This window comes from Pinus tabuliformis, chromosome J, assembly GCF_031772625.1.
Source record: "Pinus tabuliformis cultivar Carrire ecotype Pingquan chromosome J, CPIR1, whole genome shotgun sequence".
In the NCBI taxonomy this organism is placed as follows: Eukaryota; Viridiplantae; Streptophyta; class Pinopsida; order Pinales; family Pinaceae; genus Pinus; species Pinus tabuliformis.
Genome location: NC_142295.1, coordinates 60,038,737 through 60,063,192, shown reverse-complemented (window position 1 = coordinate 60,063,192; position 24,456 = coordinate 60,038,737). Strand labels below are relative to the sequence as shown.

At 39.8% G+C, this 24,456-nt stretch overlaps 1 protein-coding gene across 2 annotated transcripts in view; it reads left to right on the top strand.

Annotated features, from left to right (window-relative positions):
- LOC149225502 (putative hydrolase C777.06c) overlaps nucleotides 1–22,816 on the top strand; it is a 311,218-nt gene extending 288,402 nt beyond the window's left edge. The window contains exons 7-9 of one of the 2 annotated variants that reach the window (XM_089377106.1): nucleotides 13,561–13,596; nucleotides 22,143–22,252; nucleotides 22,367–22,816. In XM_089377106.1, coding sequence (XP_089233232.1) covers nucleotides 13,561–13,596; nucleotides 22,143–22,252; nucleotides 22,367–22,424 — 204 coding nt within the window. In that variant the 3' untranslated portion in view covers nucleotides 22,425–22,816. Of the gene's footprint in view, nucleotides 1–13,560; nucleotides 13,597–22,142; nucleotides 22,253–22,366 lie in introns of those variants that run through there. The other variant, XM_089377107.1, reaches the window with a different exon arrangement.
- The last annotated feature ends 1,640 nt before the right edge of the window (nucleotides 22,817–24,456 follow it).

The window sequence follows — 24,456 nt, the reverse complement described above, 5'->3', positions numbered from 1 at the left end:
ATCTTGGTGATAGCATCCCACTGGTGGACAAATCATTTTTCCATCCAACATTGGAGCTGGCCCCAGCCTAGTGTTAGGATATTCTGACACATAGGAAATAATTAAGTACAACTTGGTCTAGTGTATAGTTAGGTAGAGTGTGTTTCTTTAGTATGTACTTTTTGTAACTTACAATCTGATGGTCACCATATGTTCTAAACATGAAGTGAGCTTACGGTTTATTTTCTCTTCAGTATTACCGACACTTGATTCATGGCTTAACACCCGATTGGTCCATGATCTTTATTTAAAGAGCATAGAGGGTCATTTGTTAGGTTACCGCTCATGAGAGAAGCTTATGTAAATTTTCTATTTTTTACATTAATAAATTGCCTAAAGTGGCCACGTTGGCTCAGGACGTAGACTGTTTCCCTCTTTGAAGGTTTTAACCACGTCAAGAATACTAGTGTACTGATTTGTGATCTGTTTGTGAGCGGTGTCCTTTGGTGTTCTATCTAAGGAACTTACCCTGTAAATTCCTACATGGAATCAAAGCTATTCGAGGGCCACATCCATTGGTGATCCAAATCCGAAGCCGGTACAACTGCATTCGATTGTCGTTTCCTAGATCTATTGTTTCTGACCGCTTTCGGACTGAGAGGACTGGTCTATTATGTTAGTAGCATCTATTCCAGTGAGGAACCCCTTTCGTTTCATGCGAAAAGATTTCCGGTAGCCCTAGTTTTTTTAAGATCTGGAGGTATACAGTGTTTATTTGCAGTTTTAGTTATTTATCTCTCTGTTTATTTCAGTTATTTATCTCTTTGTTTTTTATTACCTGATCTATACCTTGCATTTCTGCGTATGCTCTTTGCCCCGCGACTTTGTGCGATTTGGGCAAACTAGAAACAGAAAGAAATGATTTTTCTCATGCGTATGCTCTTTTCCGTCGCGTCTTAGTGTAATTTCGGAAAACCAGAAACATTGACGAAAATACATAGTTTTCGGCCAAATCTAACTTTAAGCCACAAGGTTTGGATCAATTTTGCGTGTTCATTTTGGTTTGTGTGGGTTTTTTTGTTTTGAAGGCAAAAAGGGGTTTTTCAAGTAAGCACGCACTCCAAAACTTCAACGAGCAAGCCAAAAAAAAAAATTCCCCCTTCTTCTTTTCCAAAAATTATTAACCTTTTAAACTAGTTCACTTGGTCCAAAGTTACTTTATGAGAATAGAGATCTTGGGCTCAAGTCCTTCTTTTTGTTGAGTTACTTTTTCAAAAAGCACATGTAACTTATGTTTTAAAGTTACTTTATGTAAAAGTGTTCTCACCCATTATAAAAAGTGAGTCACTTATAATTCTAAAGTCACTTTATCTTTTATTTAAGTTACAATTTAATGGATAGTTCATAAAGTACAATTCTAAAAGTGACCTTCACTTATTTATAGAAGTGGGTCACATAAAGTAATCTTTTTTTTAAAAGTGAGCTAATTGGATTAAGTTTGGAAAGCGGGGAGGGGATTTTTTTAAATATAACATTATCTTTCACTTCCCAACATTCACGTAGTTCATCGGCATCTTCAACAAGTTTTCTTAAAAAAACCATAACTTCTTCATCCGAAAGCCGTTGTTTTTTAATCGGCCTAATTTTTTGAGATCTTTCCATTGGAACACTTAGTTTCAGCATCTACAGCTTTAGTTTATTTTAAAATGGAAAGTCCATGCCTAGTTGTTCTTGACAAAACCAACTACTTCCAATGGCTATCTTACATTGTGGATTTACTTAGAAGTAAAAGTCTTTATTGAATAGCCTCAGGCCAAGAGTCTAAACCTAAAGATGAAGATAAGCAAGCCAAATGGGAAAATAAGCAAGATCAAACACGTGGGTTGATAGGGATGTCTATTTCTTCAGAACTTAGATTTCATATCGCAAAAATTGATACCCCCGATGAAGCAATGAAATGGCTCAATAAAGTTTTTGAAATTAAAAATGAAATTAGAGCCTATCAATTCGAAAATGAGTTGCTTACATTGGACTCCAATAATTTTTCTTCCATTGAAGATTTTTTTTCCAAGTTCAAGACCCTTAGACTTCTTTTGGAAGGTGTTAAGGTTAAGAAAGAAGATGGTAGCCTTATCTATTCCATTCTTACTAAGTTAGGACCAACTTACTCTGTGTTTGTTTCCACCTTCCATTCTACTAAAGAAGCCTTTATTTCTCAAGGACAAGACTACAAGTCTCCCTCTTTTGATGCTTTTTGTGATTCTTTAATAAGAGAGCAAGAAAAACTCTTACATCTTGGTCTTCTTAATACTAGAAACTCTTCTAAGAAAGCCTTAGCAACCCAGCAGCAACCAAGTTCAAATAATCCTAAGAAGTAGCATCCTAAAAAGAATGGTCCTAAACCAAACAAGGGTCCTAAGCCATTTCAGTCTCACAATGAAAAATCAACTCAACAAAATGATAAAGCAACTAAAAACAAATGGAAGAAGACTAATAGACATTGCAACTTTTGTAATCGTGATGGCCACTTAGAATCCAAATGCTTTAAGAAGATGGAAGCCTTGGAAGCAACAATGAAGAAGCATAACATCCATTTGGAGCACTCTTCAACTTCAACTTCATCTTCAGGAATAACACTTTCTGCATGTGGTTGTCAAGCATCTCAATCTGGTTATGCACTAAATGTATCTTCTTCTTTTCATTCTCATGAGTGGCTCATTGATTCTAGAACTTCTTATCACATGGCCAAAAACAAAGTCATGTTTTCTTCTTTAAATGATTGTAACACCAAAAATATATATGTTGGTGATGATAGATCTCTTAGTGTTGTAGGGACTGGAACTATTCATCTAGACAATGGTCAATTTAATGATGTATTATGTATTCCTACCTTATCCTGCAACCTTCTATCTGTATATCAGATAACTCATTCAAGTGAAGGTAAAACCGTTGAATTTTCACCTCATGATGTTGTAATTAAGGACCTAAGAGATCCTAGACAAATTTTAGCTATTGGCATTGTTGATGATTCTACAAGGTTGTATAAGTTTAACAACTTTGGGTCATCAACTCTTCCCTCGGTATTTGTTGCTCATAATGATGAAGTGAGCAAACTTTGGAATGAGCGATTTGGTCACTTAAATTATCGCTCCCTTCAAAATATATGTAAAGAAAATATGGTGATAGGTCTTCCTATGGTATCTTGCAAAGATGGTGTTTGTTTTGTATGTGTACTCGGAAAACATCATCGGGATAGTTTTGAAAAACGTGCCTCTTGGCATGCCTCAACCCCTTTGCAGCTTGTGCATAGTGATTTATGTGGTCCACTTCCAATTGTTTCATTCTCTGGCTACAAGTATTTCTTAACTTTCATTGATGACTTCTCTAGATGCACTTGGGTATACTTCTTAAAACTCTCTTGGCCTTTAAGGCCTTTGTTGAGAAACAATCTGGACATCAAATTATTAAGCTAAGATCTGATAATGGGGGAGAATATGTTAACAACAAATTCATCAACTTTTGCACTGAGCATGGAATTCAATTGCAACATATTGTTCCATATACTCCACAACAAAATGGTGTAGCTGAAAGGAAGAATCGCACCTTAAAAGAAATGACTAATTGTATGCTTCAATCTAAAGGACTTAGCCTTAATTTTTGGACAGAAGAAATTAACTGTGCAAATTACATAGTAAATCACACTCCTACTAAGGTTTTAAAAAATATCACTTCAGAAGAAGCATGGAGTTTAATTAAACCGGATGTAAGTCACTTTCGTGTTTTTGGAAGTGAAGCATGGGCCCAGATTCCACATGAGAAACATAAAGCCTTAGAACCTAAGAGTGAAAAATGTATTTTTGTTGGATATTCTGAAGATGTCAAAGGATATAGACTTCTTCAATCTAAATCCAAAAATGTTTTCATTAGAAGAGATGTAAAGTTTGCTGAAAATATATCGGCCTACGAGCCTAGTTCGGCGGATGTGCCACCTCTCTCTATCCCTTATACTTTTGAAAATATTCTTTCTTTAGATGATGACAGTGAGGATGACAATCCTCCCCCACCTTCTCGGGATCCTCCTTTAGCTGCTCAACTTCCAAAATGGGTCCATGCTACTCGGGATGCAACAGGTGCTCTTGCAGGTGATCCTACAGATCAAAGTCGTACACGTTCTCAGTTTGATAGAGCCTCTTCTTTACTGGCTCAAGCTTCAGCGAATTATGATCTTGACACCTTTGTAGAAACTTTAGGCCATCTAGATTGGGGTGCAACTATGAATGAAAAATGTTGTTCATTATTGGCAAATGATATATGGGATCTTTTTCCTCTTCCAAAGGGACGAAAACTTGTTAGAAATGGGTTTACAAAACCAAGTTTGGACCAGATGGAAAAGTTTATAAACATAAAGCTCGTCTTGTTGCCAAGATTTTTTCACAAGTTGAAGGCATTGACTATGCTGAAACCTTCTCTCCTATAGAAATTTCTCATTTCCCACCCCGATTTTCAATTTCTCCTTATTTCTCCCATATAGTTAAATGCCCTTAACCATAACCATACATTTAACAAGCTGGAAAAAATAAATTTGCTGAAAACACAAATTCTGGAAATTTTACAGAATGCTGGAAATTGCAGAAATAAAAATCAGCAGTAATAAACAGCCATTATAACACATTTAAACACTGAGATTTTTGGTCAATGTGACCCTGGAAAAACCCCCTATAACTCTTGGGGAAAACCAGTTTGAGAGCTCTTCTTTATTTCTGGAAAATGCCTTTTTACAGTAAGAGAAATATTAAGCAAAAATCAGCAAGCAAACTTTTACAACTTATCTCAGCCTTGCTGAAACTCAGCCTTGCTGAAACTCCGCCTTGCTGAAACTCTGCCCTGCTGAAACTCCACTGTACAGACTTGCTGAAACTCCGCCCTACTGAAACTCCGCTGCTGAAACTTCGCTCTGCTGAAACTCCGCTGCTGAAACTTCGCAGCTCACTGTCTAGAAATCTCCCTTGCTCTCTTGCTCTCCTTCTCTCAATCTGCTCATGAAAAAATGAATGACCTTTTCCTCCTTTAATCTAACCCCAAGTGACTTTTGGGTGATCCCTAAATCCAATGGCTGAAATAGATTGAGATCTAAGGCTGAGATTAAATGCTCATTTAAATCTCACTTTTTATTTTTTAATTCACCCCACTTTAATAAAGACCCACTTAGTCATTTATTTCCAAAGTCACTTTTCCTTTCTAATTTTTCATTGACTTTATAAAAGTTACTTTAAAATTAGACTTAGTAACTTTATCACTTAAAGTCACTTTTAAATTAGATTTAACTTTATAAAATTATAAAGTCACTTTAGGAGAAAAATTAAATTCTTTTGGACACTTTTCCCTAGGCCAAAGATCAAAGCCTAAGGGAACCACGTGTCCTCCGGTACCAAATTTCAACACTCCTCTTACCGAGGAAGGTGTTCCTCACCGCACCCATCTTGTCTCTGAAGTAGACATGCTTGCCCCGTGGTAAGGCTTTGGTAAGAATATCTGCAACCTGCTCATCAGTGGAAATATACTCAAGCTTCACAGCTCCCTTTTGAACATAGTCTCTGATGAAATGATATCTGATCCCGATATGCTTTGACCTGTCATGAAATACTGGATTCTCCGTGAGTTTAATGCAACTCTGATTATCACAGTAAATCACTGAAGGTCTCAACGGCTGACCAAATAAGCCAAACAACATCTTGCGAAGCCAGATAGCCTCACAACTAGCTAGACTGGCTGCCATATACTCTGCTTCCGCTGAACTCAGTGCTACTGACTACTGCTTCCGGCTGAACCATGACACTACTGCTGAACCCAACCCAAAACAGCACCCTGAAGTGCTCTTCCTATTAGAAGCACAACCTGCCCAATCAGAATCAGTGTATCCTGCCAATCTCACTCCATCTCCCTGCCTGTAGTTCAGACCATAATCCACTGTCCCCTGCAAGTACCGCAAAATGTGTTTTGCAGCCACCCATTGAACCTTCATAGGCTCACACATAAACTGACTCATCGTGTTGACTGCAAAACAGATATCTGGTCTAGTGTTGATCAAATACATCAAGGAACCAATCAGCTGCCTGTACAATGTGGGATCCACCAACTCGGAATCCGAAGCATGAAGCTTCTTCCAGTTGGTGATCATCGGTGTCGACATGGGTCTACAATCCTCCATGTGGAATCTGCTAAGGATGTCCACAATATATTTCCCCTGCCCCAGGAAGAAATGCCCCTCCTCCTGCCACACCTCCAAGGCCAAAAAGTAATGCATCAAGCTGATGTCCTTCATCTCAAACTCCGTCACAAGATCTCTCTTGCAGTGCTCTATGAGTCTCTCTGCACCTGTAATGACCAAGTCATCCACATACAGCACCAGAATGAGAGGCTCCTCACCAATCACAATAAAGTAAAGGTTCGGATCTGCCTCACTCTTTGTGAAACCCATCCCCTGCAAATATGTATCTATCATGGAGTACCAAGCTCTGGGAGCTTGCTTCAGGCCATAAAGGGCCTTCTTTAGTCTGCACACATGGGACTCCTTCCCATGCACCTCAAAGCCCTGTGGCTGCTCAATGTACACCTCCTCCTGTATGAAGCCATTGAGAAATGCAGTCTTCACATCCATCTGGTGGATCTTCCAACCCATCTCTGCTGCTATCGATATAATGGAGCGGATCGAAGTATATCGAGCCACGGGAGCGAAGGTCTCCTCATAATCAACTCCCTCTACCTAGGAGAACCCTCTAGCCACAAACCTTGCTTTGAATTTCTCAATGCTGCCATCTGCAGCATGCTTTACCTTGTAAAGCCATCTGGAAGTAACCACGGATTTTCCCTCAGGCCTCGGCACCACCTCCCAAACATCATTCTTCATTATAGAAGAATACTCCTCCTACATGGCCTCTCTCCAAACCTGCTGGCTAGCTGCTTCCTCATAGCTAGAAGGCTCAGAGTCAAGGATGCTGGTAACCATCGCCATATAGCTACAAAACCTCTCAGGTGGTCTACTCTCTGTGACCGGCCTCTTCGGCTCAGCAACAGATGAGGCATCTCTCAAGGTGTCCTGAAGCCACTTGGGCTTCCTCTTCCCTGAGCGCACTTCTCCCACCGGAGAATGAAACTCCTCCTCCTCATCATCATCAGGAGCCTGAACTCCTGACTGTCTGTCTGCTGTCCTCCTGCCTACACCTGAACCTGTAGAAGCTGAGGTACCATGTGAACTGTCCATCAGTGGACTCCCTAGTGAACTGCTCTGTGAACTGCTCTGCATGCTGCCCGGAGCACCACCCCTCTGGCTCGCTGAGCCACTGCTCACTGACGGACCTGACATCCTCATAGATGTACCTCCTGATCCTCCTGATCCCTGCCCACTGGATCCCTGCAACTGACTCAACTGCTGCTGAGGGTCTGGCTGATCTAGATACTCTAACTCCCGTGACCTCCTAAAGGCCCTGTCCTCCTCGAACTTCACATCCTGTCTAACAACAACTCTCCTCTGTGCAGGAATGTAAATCCGAAAGGCCTTTGAGGTCTCACTGTAGCCCACAAAGATACCCTTCTCTGCGGTGGGCTCTAGTTTGGTCCTCTTCTCCTTGGGTATATAGGACTATGTAATGCATCCAAAGATATCAAGTTGACCAATATCAGGCTTCTTCCCAGAGAAAGCCTCCTCCGGAGTCATGTTCCCCAAGGCACGATGCGGACTCCTGTTCTGCAAGTAAATAGTTGTGTTGCAGGCCTCTGCCCACAAGAACAATGGCAACCCCTGATCATGTAACATGGCTTTGGCAGCCCCTATGATGGATCTGTTCTTCCCTCTCTGCAACCCCGTTCTGCTGGGGGTTGTAAGGAATAGTGAACTCCCTCCTAATGCCTGCCTCCGCACAATAGTCAACAAACTCTCCAAGGGTGTACTCTCCTCCATTGTCCGACCTCAGGGACTTGATCTTTCGACCTGTCTGTGTCTCCACAAGAGCTCTGAACTCCTAAAACTGCTTGAAGACCTCACTCTTGGTCTTCAAAAAATAAATCCAGGTCCTCCTGGAGTGATCATCAATGAATAAAACATAGTACTCATATCCACTCAAGGAAACATGAGACATCCGACCGCTCACATCGGAATGAATCAAATCAAGTATCCCAGTCGCTCTGTTATCGCTACTGGGAAAAGGGGATTTGGCAAACTTGCCCATCGCACAACCTCTGCAAGTATCAAAGTGATCAGTGAAATCTGGCACACCTGTAGTGATCTCCCGCAATGTCCTCAAGGCTCCATGATACATATGTCTCATCCTACGGTGCCAAATCTCACACAGCTCAGAACTGCTAGCTCTGCTGTCGGTACTACTGCTCAATTCCAAAAGGGGTTGGAATGCAAACTTGTACACCTTTGCATGGCGTACACCTATCACTCTAGCTGAATTAGCTGGAGTGCCCCTGGGATACATCAACACCTGTCCTCCCCTGAACAGTCCTCATATCCTCTGTCCTCCAAAGCTAAGACGGATATGAGGTTCTTCCTCATCCCTGGCACATAAAGAACATCTGACACTTTCAAGGGAGGTTTGGACTCCCTCTGAAATGTCAGTGTCCCCGCCCCGACTGCTCTAACAACTCTGTCATCACCGAGTACTACCTCTATATCAGTGCCACTCTCTGAAAGCTCTGAGAAGTACTCACAGACTCCTGTCATGTGACGTGAAGCCCCACTGTCCACATACCAGATACTTGAAGATGCTCCGCTAATCGAGGGAAAAGCATGCTCCCTCTGAACCTGTGTGGCAAGTGATCCTGCACTAGAGGACTCACACGTAGTGAACGCAAACTCCTGGTCAAAACGACCTGCAAAGTCCTCAATCTTTGCTGAAGTTGCCACGTCCTGGTTCTTCCCCTTCTTCTTCTTCTTCTCCGGACACACAACTGCATAGTGTCCCATCTTTTGACAATTCCAACACTTCACCTTGGAATAGTCCTTCTGTGTGTTCCTCTGTTTACTTTTACCTTTGCCTTTGCCCCCACCACTGCTTGTGGAAGCCTGCTTCTTCCCTTTGCCTTTCTTGCCTCCTGTCACCAGTGCTACATCCTCATCCTGCTCAACTGGCTTGGCTGCCCCAAGCTGACCTTTCCTGATCTCTGTCTGAATGCAATCATCCCAAAACCTCTCCCATGTGGGAAGGGTCTCACATGCACAAACCCCATCAGCAAAGTTCAACCATGAACGAGGGAGGCCATTCACTGCAATCCGCACCAACTCAGTGGGTGGAATGGCCTCTCCAATCACTGCCAACTCATCTCTCACATTAGTAATCTTTGTGAGATATCCAGTTGCACTATCATTACCCATCTTAATGTTCTTCAGCTTCTCCTTCAGGACCATCTTCCGGTTCTCATTGGTACTCTGGTAGAGATTGGACAATGCTGTCCACATCTCATGGGCATTGCTCTTTCCTCTCACATGAGGAATGCAATGGTCTTTGATTCCGTCTAGAATCAGCGTCTTACCCTTGTTGTTCTTTTTATTATAAGCTGTCAACTGAGTAGCATCAGTAGGCACAACAACAGGGTTCTGTGTGGTATGCACTATGATATTCCAGACTTTTGCCTCCTCAAAGATACTCTGCATTCTGTCCTTCCAAACGCTGTAATTTGTATGCCCATCCAGCCTATCCTCCACCCTCAATCCCAATGACATCCTGCTGTCCTAAAACTGAAAAATAGCACTGTTGTAGTAAAGATAAAACTGTTGTTTATGAAAAAATCAGCTTGCTGGAATTTTCTGAGTGAAAAATCAGCAGCTGTAATTTTTCCTTTTGCTGTCCCAAACTGTCCTTCACCACTCAAGCTCTGATACCATGTAGAAATTTATCATTTCCCACCCTGGTTTTCAGTTTCTCCTTATTTCTCCCATATAGTTAAATGCCCTTTCCCATAACCATACATTTAACAAACTGGAAAAAATAAATTTGCTGAAAACACAAATTTTGGAAATTTTACAGAATGCTGGAAATTGCAGAAATAAAAATTAGCAGTAATAAACAGCCATTATAACACATTTAAACACTGAGTTTTTTGGTCAATGTGACCCTGGAAAAACCCCCTACAACTCTTGGGGAAAACTAGTTTGAGAGCTCTTCTTTATTTTTGTAAAATGCCTTTTTACAGTAAGAGAAATATTCAGCAAAAATCAGCAAACAAACTTTTACAACTTATCTCAGCCTTTCTGAAACTCAGCCTTGCTGAAACTCCGCCCTGCTGAAACTCTGCTCTGCTGAAACTCCGCTGCTGAAACTCCGCAGCTCACTGTCCAGAAATCTCCCTTGCTCTCTTGCTCTCTTTCTCTCAATCTGCTCATGAAAAAATGAATGACCTTTTCCTCCTTTAATCTAACCCCAAGTGACTTTTGGGTGATCCCTAAATCCAATGGTTGAAATAGATTGAGATCTAAGGCTGAGATTAAATGCTCATTTAAATCTCACTTTTTATTTTTTAATTCACCCCACTTTAATAAAGACCCACTTAGTCATTTATTTCCAAAGTCACTTTTCCTTTCTAATTTTTCATTGACTTTATAAAAGTCACTTTAAAATTAGACTTAGTAACTTTATCACTTAAAGTCACTTTTAAATTAGATTTAACTTTATAAAATTATAAAGTCACTTTAGGAGAAAAATTAAATTCTTTTGGACACTTTTCCCTAGGCCAAAGATCAAAGCCTAAGGGAACCCCCTGTCCTCCGGTACCAAATTTCAACATCTCCTGTTGCCAAAATGAACTCCATCTGCGTTGTTCTTTCCCTTGCTGCCTCTTTCAAATCGGAAGTCCATCAGATGGATGTTAAATCTGTCTTCTTGCATGGGGACTTGCATGAAGAAATCCATATGGAACAACCTCTTGGCTTTATACAAATAGACTCCCGCCTTGTATGTCGGCTTAAGAAATCCCTTTATGGCCTCAAGCAAGCCCCTCGGGCTTGGTATGCCAAAATGGATAGCTTTCTTTTAGATATTGGATTTTCAAGGTGTCATTCTGACAATACTGTCTACACCAAGAAAGTGGGAAAGTCTCTTATCATTCTTGTTCTTTGTGTTGATGATCTTATCCTTACTGGTAGTGATCCCAACCTTATAAACCATGTGAAGTCTAGTCTTAAAAAGCAATTTGAAATGACAGACTTAGGATACTTGCATTATTTTCTTGGTCTTCAAATCTTGCAATAAGGTATTTCCCTTTCCCAGTCCAAGTATGCCTGTGATCTTCTATGCCACTTTCACATGGAAGACTGTAAGCCAGCCCCTTCTCCCTTTCAGTCTGGAGCCAAACTTTCAGTCACTTGTACTTCCCCTAAAGTTGATTCAACCTTATACTGCCAGCTTGTTGGAAATTTTTTATGTTTGAACCATACCCTTTGTGACCTTTCCTTTGTTGTTGGCCTTGTTGCTCAATTTATGCAAAACCCACACGAAAGTTATTGGAAAGCATCTAAAAGAATACTTCATTATGTTTGAGGTACAATTTAGATTGGGATTCATTACAGTGTGGAAGCATCTCCTCTATTGGTTGGTTTCACTAATTCTGATTCGGCTGGTGACCCTGATGATCGAAAGTCTACTGCAGGTTATGTCTTCCCTCTTGGTTCTGGACCTATTACATGGGCTTGTAAGAAACAAAGTGCCATTTCTCTTTCTTCAGCAGAAGCAGAGTATCGTGGTGTCGTTGAAGCTAGTAAGGAAGCCCTGTGGCTTAGTCAGATCCTATCATAGTTTGGTTTTCAGCAGCAACACTCGACTACACACTTTGATGTGATAATCAAAGTGCCATTCAACTATGCAAAGATCTAGTCCAATATCAATGCAACAAACACATTGAACTACACATGCACTTCATCAGAAAGCTCATTCATGACCATGTTCTTGAAGTGCAATATTGTTCAACCGATGATCAAGTTGCACACATCTTTACAAGGCTCTCATAGAGGCAAAGTTTACTAAACTTTGATTTATGGTTGGAGTTCAGGAAGTTGTCACTAAGGGGGGATAGTCTCTAATGCCTCCTTCCTTCTCCTATTGTGTCATCTTTGTACATCTGTCAATCCTATCCCAAGTTGTTCTTAAGGGGGGATGTAGGATATTCCGACACATAGGATCATAATTAAGTACAACTTGGTCTAGTGTATAGTTAGACAAAGTGTGTTTCTTTAGCATGTACTTTTTGTAACTTACAATTCGACGGTCACGATATGTTCTAGACATGAAGTGATCCGACGGTCACGATATGTTCTAGACATGAAGTGATCCAACGGTTCATTCTCTCCTCGGTATTACCGACACTTGATCCGTGGCTTAACACCTGATTGTTCTATGATCTCTATTTAAATAGCATGGAGGGTGATTTGTTAGGTGACCGTTCATGAGAGAAGCTTTTGTAAATTTTCTTTCTTTTACATTAATAAATTCCCTGAAGTGGCAGCGTTGGCTCAGGCCGTGCACTGTTTCCCTCGTTGAGGGTTTTAACCACGTCAATAATATTGGTGTACTGATTTGTGATCTATTTGTGAGTAGTGTTCTTTGGTGTTCTATCTAAGGAACTTACCCTCTAAATTCCTACGCCTAGGCTCAATCTAGTTCTAGTAAAAAAACAAAAAAAACTTGATATAATTTAAGTATTATGATGCATAATAAGAGGTTATCATAATAGAGATTCATATAAATATAATTTCATTTATGTAACATGTCATGTGATTTAGTGAAGGTAATTTACATGCAATGTATTATTATAATATGAACATATATGTAATTATCCAGAATGAACAAAATAATATGTTTTTTTTTTTAAATAATAATGAATGTGTTTATATTAATGTGATTCTATTGCAGTCAAAATTTTCCTTGGATTTTGAATCATGTTTGGATTTCGAAAGTATTGTTTTGTAAGGATGCCAAAGTTTGACACTGAATGTAATGATAAACCAAAAAATCTAACCATACTAGGGATTGGTGTGGCCCAGGTTGAATGCAATCCCCAGATAATTTTGATGACTTAAATGCACCTTAATCATAGTTTCTTAGGCCACATGCTAGTCCCATATAAATTTTATAAACATAGGCAAGTCCCGCCAGTCTAACTAACAAATAAAATGTGATTCTCTGCCACATGAATGAATATACAACATCATATTTTTTATGGCTATTTTCTTGTTATTTTTTCCGATGTCCACAAGTGCATGTCTGCCCAACACTTTTCCTATTGTTTAGACATCCACTAATATTGTTCTAACTTCTTATGTCCATAAGTGCATGTTTGCGCAACACTTTCAGAATCTAGGATTTATGGAAGACATTTTGCTGTTTCATAAGCAGACACCTTGTTTGTACTTTGACAGTGTGATATTTATTTATTTCAAACAGTAGTCGCCTTTATGTATCTTATGTTATTGATTTTCGGTTAACTTGCATTGATTAATGTTATCATGAAAGTATATAATCAATACAGCTAGTTTGACATTGTCCGTTACATTAGTTCAAAATTTTTGACACATATTTCTTGATGCAGAAAAGACCACATACCACTCACTTTTATTTACCTCAGGTAAGTATCAAAACTCAATTTCAATCATCTGCACTGGTAATTTCAATAAAGGATACATTTTGTAGAATATGCGAAAATTGTAAATCAAATAATGTTAACTTTTGTTAGCTTTTTATTCGTACTTCGTTTGCTTGAGAATTAAAACCAGTAAATTCAGTAGTATCAGATTGAAAACTTTGTGTGCAATAATGTCATGTATCCTCCCACTCCTTTCTCTAAAAAGATAACATGTTTTCCGTTAATGCATTATGAGATTCTTTTTCCTTCAAAAGTACCCATTTTAATTACTTTTGTACATGAAGGGTTAGTAAACATAGTTTGGTATCGTGGCGGAAGTATCTATCAAACGAGTTTTGAGCTGAAGCAATCCATAGTGTAGTGTATCTACTCCATAAATTCCCCGAATAAGGCTATAAGAATAACCAAAGATAAATAAGCACGGAGTGTTAAAAAACTATAGTTGAGTTGTCTTCTAGATTTTCGGTGTAATGTCTATGTACATGTTATAAAACAAAAAGTGCAAGCTAGTGGGTAAAATTATAAGCTACAACGAAGGGTATAATGCATATAGATCTGTATCAAGCAATCCATATTGTAGCGTATCTACTCAATAAAAGTCTGACTAAGGCTATTGTAGTGTAGCTACTCAATAAAAGTCTGACTAAGTCTATAAGAATAATCTAAGAATAAAGATACACTTCGTTGTAACTTATAAATTTTACCCTTATCCACTAGCTTGTACTTTTTGTTTTATAACATGTACTCTAGACTCTAGAGGACAACTCAACTATAGTTTTTTAACATTGCTTTCTTATTTATCTTTGATGTATATATATAAAAGAAAGCAAGTTCACTTTATGTCATTTCAAATAAACAAAAGGGTTATAGAAGATAGAAATCACAATTATTATGGAGAGATTAGAGTTGTTATGGAGAGACAAAATTACATGAAAATCCTTACTTTGTGAAAGCTAGGAATTGGTGTGACCTGTTGCCGCCTCGCTTGCACACCTGGTTAGTGTGGGATGTTGATTTGGGGTAGCACCAGATGTGCTCTAGCCATGAAAATTGGTGGAGAGGCTAAAGCACATGAGATCTCTAAGACCCAGAAATGGTCTGGGCAGATTCTAATCGGTTTGGGAGATATTACTATAATTAATATTTTTAATAGAGTTCTTAAGTTTAAACTTAGGAAAAATAAAATATTAATGGGTATTAATATAAAACTGGGTTAGAAGGTTCCAAAAGTCATGGATCAAGCCAAATCTATCTTAGCCGTTGATTAGAGATTTAATCTCGGTCGTTGAAAGACCAACAAGAAATGTATAAGAAGAGGCTTGAGGGTCAGTTGGAGAATAGACTGAGGGAGACTAGTCAGTTCGATTTTTGGAGCGGGGTTAGCTGAGAAATTCGAACTAGTGGCCTGGGGAGCAGCAGGAGGCAGCGGGTATGGAAAAAAGAGTTGGGATCAGCACCAGAAGACTATCGCAGAGGTTGGAGAGGCAGATGCAGAGGCAGCCGACTGTGCAATCACTGGAAGGCCTACGTGGGTGACGCAGAGAGGCCCAGTGCTGACACAGAGAGGCAGGAGCTAACACAATAGGTTTGGGAACTGCGTAGAGGCCAGTAATCTTGATGCTGAGGTTGGGAGAAGTGCTGGAGAATTTGTTCTTTGTTGGGTAAGCGCACCCAGTTGTACTGAAGAATTGCTGAATAATAAAATCCTCCTATGCTGCACCGGTTTTCCCACATTGGGTTTTTCCGGGGACATTTGTCCAAAATATCTGTGTTGATGTGTTGATTCTTGTGCATGTGTTTGTTTCTGTATTATGGTGTGATATCTGCAACAAAATTTATTTTAATGTTTACTAAAAGGTTTTTCGTAAATAACTTATTGGCAAATAAGTAGGTAAAATAAATTAGTTGTTGCAGTGATAGAATTTTCACATGGTATCAGAGCAAGTAATCAGAGATAGGAAGGGAGAATCAATTATGGGTCGAGACCATGATGCAGAGGCATCTACGTCAGGAGACTTGCATAGATTTTCAGAAAATTGCACAAGAGATAGTGACTTCGATTTCTCTATGTTGGCTTATGTAATATTCCTAATCAGCCATGGCTAATTGGAATATTCGATTTTGCTCAATTTTTCCTTCTATAGCTATTTATAAATAAAAAGGTGAGGAGAGGGAGACATACTCACTTCATGAATAAAGACACTCCCTAGTAGCACAACGTTGTAACTTAAAAGGTGAGCCAAGGGGGGCCAAAGAACCACATAGAGGGGCCCACGTAGACACCTGGAGTGACTACGCAGATAGTGAGAAACACGTGGCAAGAGGAAAGCTACGTTGGAGGAGGTGAGCCTTGGGATTGAAAGAGGCCAATGCTATAAAGGAGAGAGGAGCCTCCTCATTTTGGCATTCGATTATGAGTATTTGAACAAGTCACTTCAACTTGGAGCACACTGGCTGTTTAGCCTGTCTGCAGCACTATTTAGTGCACCGAGTGTCTCCGTTCGGAGATCTCACCCTTAGCCCCAGGGGACTTCGAGTGCTTGCTCAGGCAAGGTATTTTCAGTAGTCTTTTTGTAGTAGTTTTGATCTTTGGCATTGAGGTGGAGCTGAGCATTGGAAGACTGCGCAGTCCTGAGAGAGGGACGGAGTTCTTCTCGGAGCAATTCCGGGTTGAGGATTTGTGGAGGAGTTGAGAGGGGATATTGAGCAAGGGATCAACTCTTGCATATTGGAGGGGTTTGGCAGAGTTTCAGGCAATGTTTTGGAGGATTCTACTCAGTGGCAGCGCAGGGCCTTGAGGGATTACATGATTCCCCAAGGGGGCGATTTTCGAAGGTCGGCCATTTCAGAAAAGCTTTTTGGGTTTTTCTGGGTTTCTTGAGTAGAATCCGATTCTACAGTTTCAACATTTTTTGACGAGGGGAACATCCCCAAATCCTCATTTGATTTCCAGCAACTACACGACAGTTCTCCAGCGACTTGGATGCAGTTCGAGGCCATTCCTTTGCTATTCTGAGTGTATTTCTTCACTTGCCTTTTGCAAGTCGAGGTGCCATCTTTCTGATCACCTCTTGTACTCATTCTATTACTCAGTATAATAAAATGGCTTAGCATTTCTCTTTGCATTTCTTGAGTATCTGCTTATATCTCATGGTTATATTGTTATATGTTGCACCATTGTTATTTTTATCTGAGCTTCCCCGTTATTATATCATTTATACGTATTTGGTTGGAGTTTACTGGGGTTTGGGGAATATCTCGGAAACGGGATATTACAGTGGTATCAGAGCATAGATCTAGCTCAGCCTGTGGAGCTAGCAATCTATGACACCGGGGGAAAGCCCTACATCTGTTACAGAGGTAGGAGATACAAAGACACTGGGCAAGGTTGGAGAACACCTACGGAGAGGGAGACTGTGTTCCGGTGGTGGACGCAGAATAGGAGGAGCCTATGGTGGATGCAGGACAGGAGGAGCTTGTGGTGGACGTAGAGCAGGAGAATCCGATGGTAGATGATGACGGGAAGAGATTTGTGGACATGCTCCTCAAATCAGTACAGGATCTGTCGAGGCAGATTGAGGTGATGGGGCAGAGATTCACGACAGTAGAGGCTAGACAGCATGAGAGCCCACAGGTTTTCCAGGTTGGTGAGGGATCGGGTGCATCCCACCATTTGCCAGAGCAGCGTGATACTACTCAGCAGGTGGCCTCACATGCCCCTACACGCTCTACCATGCCCACTTTCTTAGGAGCAAACACGGGGGCCGGAGCCCAGCAGGAGGTAGAGCCCAGTCATATGGGCGATTATTTTGCAGAATACTAGGCCTATGGGTAGGAGTTCAGGGAGGCTCTCTCATTCAGAGACTTTGTTCAGCTCCAGCAGGATAGTAGACCCTGCGACCATCACAGAGGGTACCGACATTATCATGATGGTGACACCCACCGTGCAGCTAGTAGATTCCACTTGCCTACGTTTGATGGTTCATCAAACAGTTCGGCAAAGTCTTGGGTGGAGAAGATGGACATTTACTTCCAGCTTAACTAGATGTCGGAGACAGAGGCCATCAAGGTGGCGACGTTACATTTGGATGGTGAGGCCCAGGATTGGTGGTTCCATGGGATGGTTACACTCGGGCATTCCACAGTGACGACGTATGTCGAGTTCACCAAGAGATTGATGGAGAGGTTTGACCGGAGGGATCCGGAACAACACTTTGTTGAGCTGACGAGGCTCAAACAGACAGGGAGCCCAGAAACCTACATTGTGAACTTTTTGAGGGTTTCAGTGATGGTGCCAAATCTATCCACGACATGGAGGATCTACATGTATGTTGAGGGGTTAGCAGAGCCACTTCGGGGTCTAGTCAGATCCACTAGACCAACCACCCTTCAGGATGCTATTAGCATGATCCGGGACTTACAGGATGTCTTACCCAGGACTCAGACACCTTACCCCCAGCGACAGGCTTTTCAGCCTAAGGGGAAGGATGTGAGGATTCCGCCTCCGAAGGGGAATCCAAGACGAGTACAGATTGATGATGATGCCAGGAGGGAGTTGAAGAAGAAGCGGTTGTGCTTCACCTGTCAGGAGCCGTGGGCACCAAGACATAGATGTGCTACTGGCAAAGCACATTTTATTGAGGTCTTTTCTAAGAGCAGCGGGGAAGAAGATGAGGAGGATGATGTGGAGGCAAGAGATAGTCATGCCATGCAGGGTCCCTTGCCGCCTCCACCACCAGTAGCAGGTGGTGCAGCTTTTGCACCTACCAGAGGAGCCCTTGCAGCATTACGAGGAGTTCCCAAGTATTTGACATTGCGCGTACGGGGGACAGTACGTGGCCAGCGAGTATCAGTTTTGGTTGACAGTGGGGCCACCCACAACTTCATCGATGCACAGATGGTTGAGCAGAGAGGTATACCGACAGAGAGTTTCGATGGCTTTTCAGTTTTGGTCCCAGGAGATCAGACCATGGTGTGTGCTCATTATGTTCTGGAGTTATCAGTGACGATGGGCACCTACTCAATAATTACAGAATTGTGTTTTCTTGAGCCCTAATTTGGAGTTACACTTCTACAAAATAATCTTAACGAATAGCTTCTTTGTCATCACATATTTTATAGCATTCTTCTTTCCATGAATGGATATAACATCAACAATGTTATTGGCCTTTTTCCAACTATTCTTTGCCTCTGCTAAGTGCTAACCTAGCATGCCTACCATTTGGTTGTACTTTTGTTATAAGTATTGCCACTACTATTGTTTCTCCTTCTTGTGGTTGATGGGATAGAATTTGTCCTTGATATTTATTTTCAATTCGTCCTATGACAAAGCCTGGGTGACACTAAGGATCAGTTTAAACTTTACACTCACAAAAATTCTCCCACCATAGCAAAGCGTCTCTATGCACACATGGCTTTATGAAAGTGTTTTGTCTTGATCTATAAATTGATACACTTTATAGAAGAAACCTATCTTCTTCAATCAATCAATCATCAAGGGGTAGCATCAGATGTGCTCTAGCCACGAAATTTGGTGGAGAGGTTGGGGCACATGAGATCTCTAATACCCAGAAAGGGTTTGGGCAGATTCTAAATAGACTAGGGGATATTAAAATAATTAATATTTTTAATGGAGTCCCTAAGTCTAAACTTAGGGAAAATAAAATATTAATGTGTATTAATATGAATCTGTGTTAGAATGGTCCAAAAGACATGGATGAAGCCAGATCTAATCTTAGCCGTTGATTAGGAACTTAATCTCGGTCGTTGATATGTCAACAGGAAAAGTATAAGAGGAGGCTTGAGGGTCACTTGGAGAATACACCAGAGTGATCAGTGATTCTATTCTCTAGAGCGGGGTTTTCTAAGAGAGATAGAATCAGTGATCAGTTGCAGCGAGGGGCAGTGAGTACGAGGCAGGGACAGTGCCGAGAGACTAGCACAAAAGCAGATAGAGGCAGACGCAGAGCGAGAGGGAGTGACACAGAGAGCCAGAGAAGCTGCGCAGAGCCTCATTAGGTTGATGCAGAGGCCAGCAGGGCTGATGCTGGGCTTCAAATTGTGCTGGAGAGGGATTTCGTGGAGCAGGCTTTCCGAATACCTATTTCCGAAGAGAGGTATTGCTGCCAGATTTTTTTATCTCTGTCAGGTTAGCCAATTTGGCACCTAGTGTACTCAGAAAAGAGTTTCTTAATAATAAAACCCTCAGATAGTTGCACCGGTTTTCCTGCATTAGGTTTTTCTGAAGACATTAGTCCAAAAACAATGGTGTCACTTGTGTGCTCGTTTCTATTTCCTTCAGTTGATGATATGTAATGTGTTGAGCATGCATTTGTATTTATTTCCAGTATTTACATGGTAAATAGCTTGTTAATTAACAGAACAAGTAGGTAGGAATAAATCAGTAAAAGTGCATGAAGGGTTTCTAACGTGTCAGACTTAGAAATTCCAATGCATTCAGCTAATTGTCGTAGGGAAAAATCTCCACCTTGGTTTCTACTTTGAAAAAGGAGCTTAGATCCTATGATAATTGGTTCAGAATGGAAATTCCTCTTTGAGTAGTTCAATATGTCTTAGTTTATCATCTTCAATTTCTTTGTCTAAGTGCGAGTCTTAACCATAACTATGCATTGATACCAGTTTGATAAGAACAAGAGTGCACTGGGGAATTAGTGCAATGATAGTGCCAAGCTTAACAAACTCAACTTAGTTTATACGGTTCTTAACAAATTATGGCATGCCAATTAACAAGCTGTCTTAGACAAATAATAAATACATCCAAGCTTAACAAACTCAACTTAGTTTATACGGTTCTTAACAAATTATGGCATACCAATTAACAAGCTGTCTTAGACAAATAATAAATACATCCACCAGACACACATTGGCACAATAAACATTTGGCAGCAATCTAAACTCTGAATTTCCATTAATTGAATAAAATTATGCAACAAAAAATGAACAACATAAGGCCTAATATGATCAAAAGCTTATCAATCCATCAACCATCCCATTTACAAACTTAGGGTTGGGTATAAATAATGTTAGATAATACAATCACTTCATATGTCGTCTTCTTTATATTCTCTAAATTACATAATTATACAAAATTCAAGAAGAGGAAGAGATAAAGACAAGATAATTTTGCCATCAGTGTTGGTCTTCATCATGTAACAATGTGTTGAGTTATCCATCTGCACCAGCACTCATACATTGCTTTAGTTTGTGGATCTGCAACAAGGATTAGTATGCAAGGTTGCACGACAAATTGTCAGCACAACCAAACCCTAAAAAATAGAATACACAAGATGTGGATATGATTTATTCAATGAAGTCCTTGGATACAATTACAAACTCACTGGATACAATAACATAGTCATTCGGTAGTTGTGCTACCTACTTGACCTAACCACTTTATATTTATGATGCCTTCTTAAACGTTTATGGCCACTTAGCATTAAAGTGACCTTTATTACATATCCAAGGCACTTCATAAGTTGGACTCATAGTATTGGAGTGCTAAATAACCGAACAAGCCCCTTAACACAAAAGAATAAATTTTCAATTCTGTCCCTCTCATTTAATCCAAGGATTAAAAAGTTTTACAAAGATGATCACAGTGATCATGGTATCATAAAAGACAACATGCTTTATTGTAGTTGTTATCTCCTTCAAATCTTGGGATCTGTATTGATGCACCATTGAACTGTTGTTTTCAAACTATTTTATCCTAGACAAAATCTCGGTTTAAAACTCTCTTTAGTGCAAGTCCTCCAGTCATGGACTTCGTAGATATCTCACTTCTTCTACGATCATATCTCATACGATGTGCTCTGTTTAACCCACAAATCAGAAGTAGGCTCGTTATTCTATCCCTCTGCCACCTAAAAGAAGCATATTTTTATCGTTTGCTTCCTGTAGATTTCAATTGTGACTCCGTTGTCTTTTCCTAGGTTCACAAACATCAAGTCACATACACTTTCGATAATGTTTGATTTTATTTATTAAAATATACTTGATGTCGAAACAATCATCCATTTCCTGGTAGTTTGTTAATAGTATTATCAATTATCATGCCCAATGCCAAGGCTTGTCTACCAGTTTGATATTAGCCATTATCCCCTGTCGACAAGCCTGAGAAGCAGGACTCCTCAAAATCAATCAGAATGTTCCGCTTCAACGAGTATAGAAAAATATGGGTGGACATGGGTGTTTTTCTTCTCTCTAAATTTTGTCATATTATTGGCAAGGGAAAGAAACAGTATCTTGTTCTTTGTTCTGTGTCTTTTATCTCTTTAGATCCCATACATCTATCATTGAAAAGAAAGACATCATCCTTACAGCAGTTGGGGCAACCTTTCTGTTTCAAACCTAGCATTGGAGATAAAAAAGGATGATAAAGTTTTAGTTTGGAGTCCTTGGCGATACATATAAACCGTCAAGGGAGCATTTAGCAGTCAACTATATCAGAATCGGCTCTCTTTAGACGTGCTTAGCTAACCTTGCTTTTGATTCCTTCCAATACTCAGAGCCTTGAAGCAGTGAAGAAAATTCAACCAAAACGAGCCCTGTTCGTTGGTATGACTCATCAGTTTGAACATGATAGAGACAATGAAGAGTTGGCAGAGTGGTCTAAGAGGTAAAAAGAGAGACAAAGAGGCGGGAAAGATTTTCATCTCTATTTTTGCTTATGCTATTTCCATTCCTTTATTTTGCTGACACCATTATTGTTTACTTTCTTTACCTTATGCAGGGAAGGAATAGAAGTTCAATTGGCTTATGATGGGCTGAAGGTACCTATTAACCTTTAATTGTCAATGTTTGGCATGAATTTTTCACCTGTCTTTTCCCGTTCTGCTTCCCAATCTCCATTGTCATTGGTTTCCACGACATTGAACATTTCTGGGAGATTTTATTACATAGACAACTTCAGCATGCAGACACAAGCAGCATGATAATTTTTTGGGTCCTGAGATGTACATTGTATTCTTAAATCAAAAAGAGTAGTCAGCGTTAAGTTTGTAATATTTTGGAACAATCAAAGAAATTGCTCAATGTTAAAGGTGATTTTTTCAGCCTCCAGCAAATTTTTTTGTACCTGCGATGGTTCACTAATATTTGAGAAAACACATGCACACCAAAGTAGGTGGCAGATTATATTATTTTGAATTCTTAAATCAAAGATAACTCTCAACGTTAACATCACATTTTTATGATGTGGCCATCCTTTTCACTTACGGGGTTTCATTGATTGTATATTTGTGAAAATAGATGTGCACCAAAGTAGGTGGCAGATTATGTGGCGAAAAGTTATACAGCTGCAGGGTACTAATTGTGTATTTGAGAAAAAACATGCACACCAAAATAGGTGGCAGGATATATTTTTTTTGAATTCTTAAATTAAAGAAAGCAGTGTGTTAAGATTACACTATTTTTATCATGTAGCCATTCTTTTTTTAATTACGGTGTTTCATTGACTGTATACTTCTGAAAATACATGTGCACCAAAGTAGGTGCCAGATTATTTAGCTAAAAGTAACCTAATTGTGTCCTGTGCATTTACCAAGAATCAAATGCTCAACAACATTGATAATAATTGATTAAACTAACCACTTAAACTTTGTGAAGATGTTTTTACTTAACTTATATATTTATTTATTTATACATAATGTAAAGTTTATCTAAAATCGATTTCTCAAATAACCATTAAAAAAATAAAAATAAAAATAAATATATAAACATAAAACATTCATTTAAAGAATTTTACTATTTTAGTACACAAGAAAAGTCAAATTTTAAATACTTTTTTCTTATGTTTTATGTACAAATACAATAGCTAATTGATAACCTTTGTGTGTACTTCAATGTTTTGATCTTATAGTAGTTTTTCTGAGGTGTGCATGCATAAAGAATCAAATAAAATGATACAGAGGGCCAAAATAAGGATATTGCATAACATTCATTTTTACAACCAGAAACTAATAAATAAAAAGTTATTTAATTATCTATTGTAAGTAGTTGAAAGTGAAGATTTATCTTTGGAAAAAAATTATGTTATCACAATTCAAAAAAGCAATTAGGTTGTAATGTTCCTAAATAGGAAAAATAGTGATATGCAAAGCAAACAACAAATACAACACATAAATTTTAAACACCCGTGTAAACACCAGAAATGATAACCAGTTGAGTCATGTTATTAAGCAATTGGAGCAATAATACAATAGTGTGAGGAGTGCACTTGGGCTTGCCTCAATGGAAAGCTTGACAAAACCCAGGTGATAAAATGACAAGCTCAAATGATAGAATCAACTGCTCCAATGATGCCCTGCATTGCCCCAAAAAACTGCACTGTCTGTTGGAAAGAAGTTGCTGAAAACCCCACTTCTAGTGCTCAAAAAATTCTGCAAAATTAATCCCAAGCTCCTCTCAAATAACCCACCAAACCCCAGAAAGGGTTTGGTCTAGTTCTGACCCCCGAAATTCAGTACCAAATACCATGTCCTCCTCCAACAACTGGGAAATATGGCCTGCCTGCAACTCACAGTGAAAGCCCTCCAAATCACTGCAAAAAGGTTGAGTTACACTACCCCAAGGATCTCCTAATTTCTTTCGGCAAACTCTAGCTCCAAAACTCATCCCACAATCTCCCACGTGTGCTTAGTGAGAGGCTTATGTGCTGGTCCTAGAAGCTCCAAACCTTGTTGCCTTTAAGCAGCAATCTCTTGCTCCCAAACTCCTTTAAAAGGCTGATATCTCAATGAAGCTTCTCTACCAAAATTCTCTTGACAATTTCTACCCGGAAGACCCTTGAAATGACTCCAGCGTATCCCTCATCTTGGAATA